The 13,873-nt window shown below is 37.6% G+C and overlaps 1 protein-coding gene across 3 annotated transcripts in view; it reads left to right on the forward strand.

Annotated features, from left to right (window-relative positions):
• XPO4 (exportin 4) overlaps positions 1–13,873 on the forward strand; it is a 73,472-nt gene extending 59,599 nt beyond the window's left edge. For 2 of the 3 annotated variants that reach the window (XM_058846678.1, XM_058846687.1), the window contains exons 15-23: positions 1,513–1,682; positions 2,644–2,818; positions 3,914–4,207; positions 5,107–5,287; positions 6,759–6,877; positions 7,780–7,910; positions 8,679–8,796; positions 9,991–10,083; positions 13,201–13,873. In XM_058846678.1, the coding sequence (XP_058702661.1) occupies positions 1,513–1,682; positions 2,644–2,818; positions 3,914–4,207; positions 5,107–5,287; positions 6,759–6,877; positions 7,780–7,910; positions 8,679–8,796; positions 9,991–10,083; positions 13,201–13,398 (1,479 nt within the window). In that variant the 3' untranslated portion in view covers positions 13,399–13,873. Of the gene's footprint in view, positions 1–1,512; positions 1,683–2,643; positions 2,819–3,913; positions 4,208–5,106; positions 5,288–6,758; positions 6,878–7,779; positions 7,911–8,678; positions 8,797–9,990; positions 10,084–13,200 lie in introns of those variants that run through there. The other variant, XM_058846693.1, reaches the window with a different exon arrangement.

The following is a 13,873-nucleotide window of genomic DNA, read 5'->3' on the forward strand; positions in this document are numbered from 1 at the left end:
ATAAAGTATTTTTAATGTTATATGGGTTGTGATTTATTTTGGAATTTGTTTGAAAGTTCATGTTTTCTTCCATTTGCTAATTCGAAATATAAGTTTTTAGGGGACTCTTGCACATTTTGCTGTAAATGTGATTTTTTTTGGTAGCCATTGCCATATCAGAATAACATAGTACTCCTGGGCTGCATAGTGAGTGAAACTCACTGACTGCAGTGATATTATAAGTTGTGACTGTCCATCAGAATTTACATTTCATCTCTAATACGGTGATTGCTCTTGATCCGATTCTGAGTTAGATATTTAACACCATCACAAGGTAGTATACATTAGCTAGTGTCATGCTACCTTCTTTCCTCATTCTCATTGTATATTTCATGATTTCAACAGTGTGTTTTTTGTAAAGGGCAACTTGTTACCGTGCTTGGACAGCACTAATCGTGATTAGAACTTGATCCTGATTTTGCTTATCAAACTAACTGTAATCCAGCTAGCTTGCAGAGGCCACCCATCCTGAGGAGGTCCTGTTGGCTCTAATTTTTGAGAAGTCTCCTCCTCCTCCCCTTTATTTCCACTATTGAAGCAACTAAGAATACTAACGCTTCAGGAGGCCTCTCCTTAACAATAGGTATCACAGATTGTAGATACTTGGAGTCGTGTTATTCAGCTCATACATATAGCACAACTAAGAATTCATAAAGGAACTAGTTGGACAAGAATTGGATATCATATTAGAAGGAGATCCAAGTGAAAAACAATGTGAAGAAACAAAACTGAATCTGAGTGTCTAGGAAATGCACACATTTAGTCTGTATTGACATGTGAAAGTGATTGAAACCTCTATCTAAACCTTGTGCTCAGTCTTGAGTTCTTAAAGGTAGAAGTGTTAGTGGTGTGCTGACAGGAAGCCCCTGCACACTTACTATAAAGTCTTTGGATTTCACTCTTCAGAAACTTTCTTTAAAGGTAGGAGAGCACATAATTTCAGGGAAGCATATTTTAATGTGCCAGGACCAGAGTGTGATATGTTTCCTAAAACAGTGTGTAGATTGAAGGAACCATCTGCAGAAAGCAGATGCAGAAAAATTGAGGTGAAAATTAATTTTTGCAAGTTTTTATATATGTCAAAAACTAGATTTATTTCTAATAATTTTTACCACTGAATTTTGAAGAATTATGTCTTAAATTCATGGAAACACTTTTGGGAGGTGATTTGGGATCTTTCTTTTAATTATTTTCAAGCTTTTGAATTTCATTGGCCTTAAAAGCTAGACATAATCAAACCTTTTTCATAATGAGGTTGAAACTTTTGTTTTAGATGTTGTGCATAAAATTGCAAGATAAATTTGGCAAAGATTTTTTCTGTTACACGTATTCTTTGCCTTTGTCTGTGTAACATTTGTGTAATTTAAGTAGGAAAGAAGTGACAGCCTGAAAAGAATTTGCTGACAATGATTGCCATACACTTTTGGGTTCTGGCTTCTGTAAAACTCACTCATTTTAATGCTTTTCTTATAGATAAGTCTGCCATTTAGTACAGCATTTGGTGCTGATACAGAGGGTTCCCAGTGGATTGTGGGTTACCTTTTAGAAAAAGTGATCAGTAACCTGGCAGTGTGGAGTTCAGAGCAGGACCTTGCAAATGATACTGTACAACTGCTAGTAACATTAGTGGAAAGGAGAGAGCGGTAAGTTGCTATACCTCTGGAAGTCAAAAAGTTTCTTTTGCTTCCTTTAAAGTTTTTTGGCCACAGTAATCCAGATATAGGGCGCTTCATATTCATGTCTCTAAGTCAAATTACTTTAGTAGCATACTATAACTGAAAAAAACACCACAAATTTGTCTGACAAGCTGAGGAGTGAGACCTGTATTTGACAAAACATCACCTAATTTTTATTGCTGTTTAGAAGTGCACTCTCCTTCCCTACTTTTGTGTCTCACTTGTAAACAGTGAGAAAGGAAAACTCTCCTGGTCTCCACTCTTATTGCAAGGATTTTTGTGTTGCTGTTAAATTTTATTGATTAGGAGTTCAGATACTGGCTAAACCAGTATGAAATATGTTTTGTAAACCTAATTTTTTTTTTTTCAAAATACAGGATTTTTTGGATTCAGTCAAATTTCAAAAAGTTTTCTTTGATATTGCAAACTGTGAAGCAGGAAGTTCTTGAATGCTTTATTTCTGTCAATTGACAAGCAATTATACATGCAATCATGCATTCACAGTCTACTCAAAGACTGTTCTGAAGTATGAGGATTTAAAATGTTTAAGGAATTTCTCTAAAAAAAAAAATTAAACCGCACAGGAGCTAGTTTTGGAATAAATTGCTTATTTTATTATGATGTAATGAGACTAAGCTTTTAATCCATGCAATATGTCCATTAACTCTTGTGTGTGTATGTGTGTAAAACTAAAGCACTTCCCTGTTTTTCTCCTGTACGAATTGATCTATTTTCAGAGTATATGCTTTAAAAATCTGAGAGCTGAGGCATTAGTAAAATGAAAATCAAAAGGCAATTTTGCCTCAGAATAAAGGAATTTAAAAAAATATAGCAACAAAAAAACTTCTGGCAACTGCTAGAAACCTGATGTGCTCTGTTCCTACAATTTTGTGAAGTCTTTAATGATTTTTTTTTCCCCCTCTTTTAGGGCAAACTTAGTTATTCAGTGTGAAAACTGGTGGAATTTAGCTAAACAGTTTGCAAGGCGAAGCCCTCCTCTTCACTATTTGTCTAGTTCTGTGCAGAGAACACTAATGAAAGCTTTAGTTCTAGGAGGTTTTGCTCATATGGATACAGAAACAAAGCAACAATACTGGACAGAGGTAAGCTGTTTTGATACTTCCATTAACTCCATATAAGCAAGCAGTACAAGTTTAGGGAATTTTATAGTGATACAAAATCAATTTGTATAACATATTTTGATATTTAATACTGATGATTTTTTAAATTCTTCTCTCTGATGGTCAATGTTTGTATCTGTTGTATATAAGTTTTATCTGGAATATCTCAACCGAAAAAGAAACTACTAATAATTAATTGGAGGACTTGTGAGGCAGACAGTAGAACAATATATATGAAAGAGACTATTATAGAAGATTAAAAATTTCCCTTGCACTGAGATATTTCTTCCTTTCATTTTAATTTTATGGTGTTTTGAATTATTCTGTTATCAATTGATGACAGTAAGTAAAAAGCCAATATGGAACATAATGAAGAGTCTTGACCAGCTCTTTGGGCCCTGGTTCCATTAAAGCTCAGGTATTTATTACCAGAAACGTCGATGCTAGAAAGTAGCTGAAATGGCATCAGGAAGCCCCATGTGACTTGGTAAAGCATTGTCCTTCTGAGAAAAAACATGCTTTTATTGGTAGAGCTATGAAAATAGTGATTTAAGGTAAGAGTGTAATACAGTGGAAGTAACTGGGGAAAAAATAATTAACTATTTTTGTGGAAGTTTCCAAATACAGATGATGACAAATATTTTTGCTATTGAGAATCATAATGTGGCAAAATAACTATGAGCATTACTCTTAATGGTTTCATATTATTCTTAAGGGTTTCATTAATAAGCTGTAACAATTTTTTCCCCAATGGAGAATTTGAAGGGAATCAAATGCTTTGAGCCAGGGAAAGTCATTGTCATTTGTTTAAATGCTACAAAATGACCTGAAATATTTATGGAGGTGCTAATTTTGACACCTGCCTGCAGGCCATGATGGACAATGAGAAGCACTGTTCACTACCACTTCTACTTGCATTAATGTGACAGATAATGACATAACTGAACCATTGGAAACTGGAAGTGATTGATTCTTGTACTACCATGCCAAAAGCCATGAGTTTGCTAAATTATTTAAACCTCACATCTCATATAATAGTATGATTATCTTAATGTGACTTTTCTGAAAAATTTCAAGGTTCTTCAGCCACTTCAGCAGCGATTCTTGAATGTGATAAACCAAGAAAACTTTCAGCAGATCTGTCAGGAGGAGGAAGTGAAGCAGGAAATCACTGCTACATTAGAAGCACTCTGTGGCATTGCTGAGGCTACCCAGATTGATAACGTAGCAATTCTCTTCAATTTCCTAATGGACTTCCTTAATAATTGCATTGGATTAATGGAAGTATACAAAAACACACCAGAGACTGTTAATCTCATAATAGAAGTCTTTGTTGAAGTTGCACATAAACAAATTTGCTATCTTGGAGAGGTAAATACAACCAGAAAGGGAAGGAGGGGGCAGAGTGTGTGTGTGTGTGTGTGCACGTGCATGTGTGTAAATGTGTATACAGTGCTATTCCTTAAACAAAATAAAATGTAGTGGTTTCTATGGAAAGAAAGACTATGTGGACACATCTGTTAAGGAATTCCTTTGTTTTAGAACATATACTTGTGAAGATTAAAAGCAGGACATTTAGACTTTTTTTTTTTACCAATAATTTTTACCACAGTTCATCATTAGTCTAACTATGCACGGATGGCAGAAGAGGACCGACTATGTTGAGTATTTTTTTATGACAGTATCAAACTTCTCTGAAGTCTAGTCTAGGAGAATTGCAGCAGCGTTCTATGTGGCAAATGCCTACCATAGAGACACTGCCTTAGTCTTAGTCAAGGCACTATTAGACACAAGAAATTAACAGTTAAAGTTTTGAGTTTGTGCAATGCATTTGTATCTTTGCACTGTTGGCTAATTTAGTTTTCACATCTGGAAGAGTTCCAAACTGGGTATGCACAAACAGTGTACTGTGGCTCCAAACTTCTATAAGTAAAGTGAGAACCCAGGGGATTTTGTTGGTAATCTAGTTTGTGAGATTAGTGATGTATGTCAGTCTGTCCCAAACCACTCTTGTCTGGATTCTTGTTAAGACTGAAGAATCAAAAAACTTAATGTTTTGCTCTTTCAGTCAGTATCACATCAATATATGGCCATAAGTGTTCTTATTGTCTAAAGTGGCTGTTTCCTTGATGATTTTGTGTACAGTTGGCACAAAAGTGATCATACACTGAAATTAAAATCTTAAAGTATTATCTACCAAGTAATGCCATCTTAAAGTGTTTCACTTTTAGCATATGGAAGTTTTCTTATTATGTAAAATTGTTTTATAGGCCAAAGCCATGAACTTGTATGAGGCCTGCCTAACTCTGCTCCAGGTGTATTCCAAGAATAATCTAGGTCGACAACGGATAGATGTTACAGCAGAAGAAGACCAGTACCAGGACCTCCTTCTTATTATGGAGCTTCTCACTAATCTTCTATCAAAAGAATTCATAGATTTCAGTGATACAGGTATTCAGGAATTGGTAATTGATGAACCACATGTTGTTTTCTAAGCTCAAAGAACCATTTTGGGGCTTGTGTTCAGTCCATGTAAAGTAAAAGCTGAAGTTTAGGCTTTAGTAGGTCAGGATATGGAAATTGCTATTTAAAGTAGCAAAGAAGGACTTTTCACAATATTCTAACATCTGAAATTATTGCTGTCATAAAATAAATTATGGATGTATGAAACAGCTTGAAATCTGAATGTTGCAAGTCTGAATATGTTGTACCAGCAGTTTTATAACAAAAAACACATAGAGAAGTTGTAGTAGTAAAGTACTGCAAAAGAGCAGATGGGTTGTCTTCTTAGTACAGGATTCAACTTTTGTGAAATGTTGAGTCATTAAAATTCCATCATGTGAGAGTCTTCCGTATTCCTCTTTCACAGAACATGTTTTATGGTTTGTGGGTGTAGTTAAGGGTTCCTTCTTGTATCCCAGCCTGTTACTTTCTTCAGTTAGCTGTGGTGCATTGCTTTTGAATAAGCCAAAACACATTTCCATGGTTCATATCTCACCATGTTCTATAGATTTTGCACAGATAACAACCCAGGTAGATTCTGTTTGATACCAAGCATGTTTTGATATTCATTGCTTTTTGGAGGTATGTCTTTAAAGAGAGAATCTTGTACTCTGAAATGCAGCACATTATTTTTTCATCATGCATGCACAACACAAGTATAGAACCAGTTTTAGACTTTGTCCATTGAATGGACAACCCAGTGCTTTTTTAAGTATTTGCTTTGAGATCTGGATGTTAGTTGCATGGAAAACACTATGAAACAAAGTATTGTGAATAAAACCTAGATGCAATGCCCAGAGATCAAATCTATTGCGAGTTTTCTGTATACTGCTGCTGACTCAATGCAGGAGTTAAAAAAGTAAGGTCACTGACAGTTGATGGGAAATGTAGGCCTTAACCTAAAGCCCTTAACCTGTAACTGGAGAAAACTTGGCAACATCCAAAATGCAGAACTTTCTCTGTTAGCTCTCCCATTTTTTTTTTCCTACTTCTGTTCATAACAGATATTAAACCATGTGTAAATATAATATATATATATATATATATATATATAAAGTACAAAAATGCAGTAAAATTTTACTCACTATGTTTATGTGTGCAGGCATGAAGCAGCTATCACTAGAAACAAATGCAATGTTCTGTAATGGAAGGGAGCCCTCAGTATCTGAAGCGTTCTGGTTTAGCATGCCATCTGGTACAAGTGATTATGAAATGCTTAGTCCTAATGAATATAAATATAGAGTGATCTGACAGTCTCCACTCACTAAGTTTCTATTTTAATACAGTGCCTCATGGTTTTGTTTGGAGAGAGGAGACTAGTCCTATTTTTAAAAATGTCTGTATTATAAAGAAATGGGACTGTTCCTTCAATATGTTTAATCTTCCTTTTATACAGAATATTTTTTTTGTTTTTTTGCAGATGAAGTATTTAGAGGACATGAGCCCGGGCAAGTTACAAATAGATCTGTATCAGCAGCAGATGTTGTCTTATATGGGGTTAATCTAGTTCTGCCTCTAATGTCACAAGATCTGCTGAAGGTAAGTATATTTTTTACACAGAGCTGGTAGAATATGAAAGCTTTATAGTAATGAATTCCCAGAATTCGTTCCTGTATGCATTCCACCTCCAAAAGCTGAATTTTCTAGACTTCATAAATGTAAATAACTGTTCCACAGTTCTAAATATTCTTTGAAAATAAATACTGTAAGCTGAGAAAATGTATGTCTGAGGGTCCTAAACAAAACATTTCTTCTAAAAGCAAGTCTCTGTGCAGATCAACAGCCAGACCTGAAATGTGGCTCACCAGAGTGCTTATTCTGATAGTGTCAGAAATGTGACAAGAAGCATAAACAGTGATAAGAGTTAAAAGTAACTATTTATTTGCACAATACAGATGGCTGTTGATTGTAGGCATCAGCAGCTCGTCAGTAGAACAGTAAAAAATGAAACAATGGGACAGCAGCATTTCATTGTTGCCCTGTGTTCATGTTTTACTTTTAATTAGGGAAACATTTCTAGGGGGTGTCTCAGCTGGCCCCTCTGCACATTTCTTCTCATCCGGTAGCGCTTGCTGAGCACGAGAGCTCCGTCCATTTTAGATCAAACCAAAGCGAGGGATGTACCCTGGGAACCCCTCAGTTGTGCTTCAAATGCTCACGAGGCTTCTACCCCACAGGACTAGATCTGTCTGTCTCTGAAATAAAACTCCTTTAATTTGTATAGAGCAGATATCAGACTGCCACCATCTACTGTTTAGTAATCTTTTATTGTACCAGTGTTTGTATTGATATAAAGTTGTAGACATTCTAATGACTTGAGTTTCCTACTAAAATTCTTTTCTTCAGTGCAAAACATCCGTCATCTCTCTTTGTATAGTTGAAAATTATGCCAAAATAGTTACATGATTGAATCTAAAAGGTACATGTTTTTCTTTTGACAGTTTCCATCCCTGTGTAATCAATATTACAAATTAATCACTTTCATATGTGAAATATTCCCTGAGAAAATTCCACAACTTCCAGAGGACCTCTTTAAGAGCCTAATGTACTCACTGGAGTTAGGGATGTCATCGTATCCTTTACAGAGCTTGGGAATGGTTTTTAAAAAAATCTAAGTTGCTTTTATAAGGATCTGTTGATTTTTTTTTTTTTTCCTTTCCTATCAATATCTGCATGTATAATTATATATCAGTAATTGACTCTTACACTGCTCTCTGAGGATTGAGAGCTTCACTAGTTTCCACTGAGATTCCAGCATTAGCTGAATTGCCTCTGACTTGTGGTGCTTGGGCACAGCCTTTAAGTAGCTTAGCATGTAAGTTTTTTCTGGCAGCCATTCCTGCCTCCTCCATTACTTCATTTCAGAGTGTGTAACTTCATAAGCCTTCAGCTGGTATCCCAAAGCCATTCCTGAATTAGTGTCTCAGCTGGTAATACAAAACATTGCTGCTGTTCTACTGGGCTGGCTCCAGAGCATTTCCTGTCAGGGTGCCAATGGGCTCTCCCTCTCATAATGGGAGTACCATTTTCACTAATCTGTGGCACGTGTCAGAAACAGATGAGCTTGACCATAAGGGACTCTTTCTGAAAATGTTATGTCAGAGAGGGTTATGTTACCTTAGGGCATGTAGCTAATAAAAGAAGGTAATGAAGTTGGAATCCTTTTTTCACCCTCTTTTTCTATCATTTTTTTAGTTTGTTTTTTTTAAATTAACAACTTTGTAATAAAAAGAGATTTTGAAACATTCAAGAATTTCAGATATTTTCTAGTGTCACAGCTGGGTAGTTTGACCATAATTTAATTGAAATCTGATTTCAATTCTTTAACACCCATTATCAGAATGAGCTCAGAGGTCTGCCAGCTCTGTCTGGAGGCTGTAACACCGTTAGCAGAACAGTGCGCAAAAGCACAAGAAACAGATTCAACCCTTTTTCTAGCAACGAGGCACTTTCTTAAGGTAAGGCATCTTTCTTGTTACTTTGTTTTTTTGCATGAAGGTAGCATCCAGAGCCCAACCAGTGGTCATATCCAGATTAATCAGGATAAGAGGGCATGAAGAACTGAAGATATCAGACTAGGGTACAAAAGAGGATGGAGGTGTAGAGGGAACTGATCCATTATTGTCAGTAAACAAAAGACCTGAGCCTCTCAGAATGCAATTTTTCTATCCATGCTCTGTACTTGAGATTGACAGTTTTAGCAGTTACTGGTGAAGCTGCGAACAAAAGGCTTCCAGAACTCTGTGAACTGGAGGCTGGGTAGAGTACTAAAAGAAAAGGCATGAAAAAGAGCATAGCTGGGAACTAGAAAGAAAATGCTGTATTTTATTCAATCTATCTAATGAATTACACATTTTCTTAATTCAATATCACATTCAATACTTTACTTCTAGGACCATCCATTTTAATAAATTTTGGAGTGACCTGGTAGCAACCAGGTTCCTAATAACTGGTAACAAAGAAATTGTAGAATTTGTGTGCTTGTCTTCTGGTTTTGTATAGGCTTCAGTTTTACTTAAGACATCTTTTTTTAAAGATGTCTTTTCCCAAACTGATGTTGGGATTTCTGAGGATTGCTCATTAAATGCTTCCATCAGACAAGCTGATAGAATGAGAAACTTTCATAATTTTGTCTTAATGTATCTTCTAATTTAACGTAGTTTCATTCCTTATTTCTGAATTTCCACTTAAAATTTTAATATTGGTCTTTACTAATCTGTTCCCTGTTTGACTTTCTGTGGGCTATAGGAGTCTCCAAAACTTGAGGAAAAGTTCTGTATTTTATTCTGCAAGAGCAAAGGCTTTTTTCATTATTTCTCTGGCACATCTGCAGCTTTTGGAGAAAAATACAAGTGATGGAGCGTTTCTGTGAAGAACAGTTAATATAAATCAACAGGTTCCAGTGCTTTGAGATGTGAATTTATACTGTTAAGCCAAGAATCAACTTCAAAAAGAACTTGGCTTCTAAATTTCTGGTATCTAAATTAGAAAAAAAAAAAAAAAAAGGGCAACAAAGCAAACAGCAACCTTGGATGTTTGTAATACATGTTCATTGTTATTATCAGAAGTGAAGATGAGCTTCAGCAGCAAATGTTTATTAAGTAGAAAATTAAGTTTAGACTTATACAAATACTTCTGTTTTGTGGTTTCAGATGGTTTTTGATATGCTGGTACTTCAGAAGCACAATACAGAAATGACAACTGCAGCAGGTGAAGCATTCTACACATTAGTGTGTTTGCATCAGGTATGGCATTCAGACGCCCTGAAAAGAAGTCATTTATTAAAAGAGAGTGGTTATTTCTTGTGCACCTGATAAATCATGGAATCATTTGGGTTGAAAGGGGGCATCCTCAGGAGATCTGCCTGTTTCAGCTGCAGGTCTTTGCATTTGTACTTGCTGAATTTCATGACTCTCCAGTCAGCTCATGGCTCCATCCTGAGTGTCTCTAAATGTCAGTCCTGTCCTTGTATCCAGTGGCTGCACTCCCCAATTTGGTTTTGTCCCCAGACTTGAGAAGAGTGTATTTCCCCTCCTCCTCCAGGTCACTGACTAAAATATTTAACAGGACAAGGTCCAGATGAGAGCTCTCGGTGCCTCTTAGTGCCTCGGTGCCTCTTCTAGTGGAACATGAGCCATTAGCCTCAGTCCTTTACAGGCTGATGGTACAGGTGTGTTTTTACACATGTAGTAGTTCAGCCATTTAGACAGTAAAATCTTAGCTTGATTGCAAGGGTGCAGTACACAGGTACTAAAGACCTGCTTTCCCTTAGGGATGCACTGGTTGTCTTAGCCATAGATGTAAGTCATTTTGTCAAAGAAGACAGGTTGGTAAAGCATTATTTTCCCTGGGTAAATCCATGCTAAATCCATCCCTAGGTAAATCAGAATCACAGAATATGCTGAGTTGGAAGGGACCCGTGAGGATCATAGAGTCCAACTCCTGGCCCTGCACAGGACCATCCCCAAGAATCACACCATGTGCCTGAGAGCAGTGTCCAAACACTTCCTGAGCTCTATCAGGCTTGATGCTGTGACATCCTGGGGAGCCCAGCCACCCTCTGGGTGAAGAACCTTTTCCTAATACTTAACGTAAACTTGTCCTGACACAACTTCAGACCATCCCCTTGGGTCATTTGACTTTCACATGCCCAGAAATAACTTCTAGGAGTACTTGCTTCATGATTTTCTTAGTCATTCAAAGATGATAGACAACAGCCAGTAATGAATGACATGACCCAGCTTTCTGAACTCTTGGATAGATTCTGTCAGGTCTTAGGAGCTTGCATGCATCAAGATTTCTCAAGAGATCCCTGGGTTGATCCTCTTTATTATGCATAATTTTTCTCCTCCTTGAACCTTGTCTCTAGTCACACAGGTCTGGAAAAACCTGTCAGTGAAGACCAAGGCAAAAGAAAGCATTGATTATTTCGGCTTTATCTCTTGTCTACTATCATTAAATCATCTATTCCATTCAGCAGTAGAACACATCTATTCCCTGTTCCTTCTTTTACTCTTAAAGTACTGGTGGAAGCTGCTTTTGTTGTCTTTGTCCTTTGCTGAATTCAGCTTTAGCTGAACTTAATTTTTTTGTCATTGTTCTTGTCCAGACGATGTTTCTGCTTTACTCCTTTCTAGCTGTTCCTGCTTCTGTTTCCTGCACGTGTTGCCCTTGTGCTGGAGTTCAGTCATTAAGTCCCTGCCTAGCTGAATCAGTGTCCTTATTGTTTTCCTCTATATCTTGACAGACCATTTTTGTGCTTGGAAGAGGTTGTCCTTAAAGACTTGTCAGCTCTCTTGAGCTCTTTTTGTCTTCAGAGCTCACTCCCACAGGATCCCACCCACCAGTCTTGAAGAAAGTGACATCTGCTCTCATGATGTCCAGGTTCTGTACTTGGCTGACCTCTTTCCTCGCTTTCCTAGGAATCCTTAACTCCACTATTTAATGATAACTGAAAGCCTGGCATTAATTACCACATCCCTGACCAGCTCTTACTAGCTGTGAATACCAGACACAAAGTCACACCCCTGGGTAGCCCATCTGGTATGTGTGCAAATGTCAGGGAGATAATCTCTTGTCTGATCTGGAAACTTCCTCAAGTTGCTTTAAGACTACTAAAAGCCCTGTTCTGGAGATTTGTAATGAGATCTCACCCCAAAAGATGATGTCATCTTTACTGCTTCTCTGATCATGATCCATAAGCACTCAACTAGATTGCTGCCCAGTCTGTAGAAAACCATCTTTAATTTGAGCTGCCTTTTCACAGAAGTGTCAGTCTTCTGTCATCTGCTGTCCTGAAGATCTCTAACAAGCTTCCACCTGTCCCTTGGAACACTCCAGTCATGCCACCTGTCCCACACGTATCAGTGTCTGCACTAATGTTGCAGCTCTGAACCTGCATGTGGATATTTAGCTCCTTCTGTTTCCAAAGCTGTACACATTCCTGCACAGGCACTTCAGGTTGGCCTCCTTTCAGCCTGTTTCATCCTTCCTGAGGAGCACTTTTAAACCCATCACATTTCTTTGTGTTCTTAATACTCTTGGTCTGTCTCTTTACTTATGTACAAGTTGCTACCACCATCCCTCAACGTGCCCTTTAAAGCCCTTCCTGCTGGGTTGGCAAGCCTTTGCCAAAGATGATGCTAAGCCACTTTGTCCTATGACTCCTCTCTCTTGTTAGCAGCCCTTATCCCTCGAAGAGGGACTTGTGAGCATGTAAGAGAAGAGGACCTTGTGATACCACCCACAGGGGGCAAGTTTTTTGTCTACCCGCACCTAACCCCTCATGGGTAGAATGGAGGGAACTGCCATTCTGACGCCTGTGTCCTTCACCTGTGCTGCCAGAGCTCAGTCCCCTGGGACTTGTTTCAGGTGTGTGCCCCTTGGCAGTGTCCTTCTAGTCATATTTGACATGTTTCTTTGTCTTTTGTTTCTGTCTAAATAAGTATGAGAGTAAATAGAAAACTCTTAGAAAGGAATCTAAGCTCTCTGTCCCAGGGAAGGAACCCTAGAATATTGAGTGGGAGGAGATGAGGGGTATGGAACATGGGACAGGCATCAAGAAAAAACAGTCCAGTTTTCAGGAATAAGCCTATTCTAAGTAAGAGCCAGAAGGCCCTTTGTCTTAAAATTGTCATCTTACTCTGCACTGCAAAGCACTGTACCTTCCTTTGAAGGCTTCTTTACCCAGCCTGGATGAAGGATTTTATCTGGTTTAGAGGTAAGTGAAAGGCTGTGAGGACAGGTGAAGAGGTACTGATGGTTTTCTGTCACAGCCTTTATTCTGGATCTTGTCCTGATGAGAAAAGTTGTATATATTATATCTCTCTCTTCTTTTTTTTAATTTCTTGTTTGTTTAACAGGCTGAATATTCAGAGTTAGTTGAAACATTGCTATCAACTCAACAAGATCCAGTAATTTACCAGCGGTTAGCAGATGCCTTCAACAAGCTTACTGCAAGCAGCACTCCTCCTACACTGGACCGTAAGCAGAAGATGGCCTTCTTAAAGAGTTTAGAAGAATTTATGGCAAATGTTGGTGGACTTCTCTGTGTAAAATAAACTACAAAACTCTATGCCTAATTTAGACCCTTTCTGCAAAATGCACTGAGAAATGCTGAATGCTGACTAAATCTTGTACCTGTCTCTGGGTTCTTTGCAGCCATCTCAGATTCTAGAGAGCCTGGAAGTTTGAACATGACACCACGGAATAGGAGAGGTCAACTTTGAATCAGCTTCTGCTATTATGTGTTAGCTGCAATCTGTCATACTTAGGTGTGGAAAAGAATGAACAGAAAATCTGAATTGAGTTTTTTTCCATTTATGCGCAAACAGATATGGGCACAATGAAATAAATGCAGTGCCTTTCCCCCTACACTGGTTTAAAATATGAGTGGTCATGTAAACATACGGATTTCTTTTCTACCCAAAATCATGTTGGAGTGTGATGCAGATACATATAAAGCTCTAAACAGTTTAGCTGATTTTAAGCTTTATTTTTCCTCTCTTAAAGTTTGAGTTTGTGTTCCAATGGGGA

The sequence above is a fragment of the Poecile atricapillus genome, chromosome 1, assembly GCF_030490865.1.
Source record: "Poecile atricapillus isolate bPoeAtr1 chromosome 1, bPoeAtr1.hap1, whole genome shotgun sequence".
In the NCBI taxonomy this organism is placed as follows: domain Eukaryota; kingdom Metazoa; phylum Chordata; class Aves; order Passeriformes; family Paridae; genus Poecile; species Poecile atricapillus.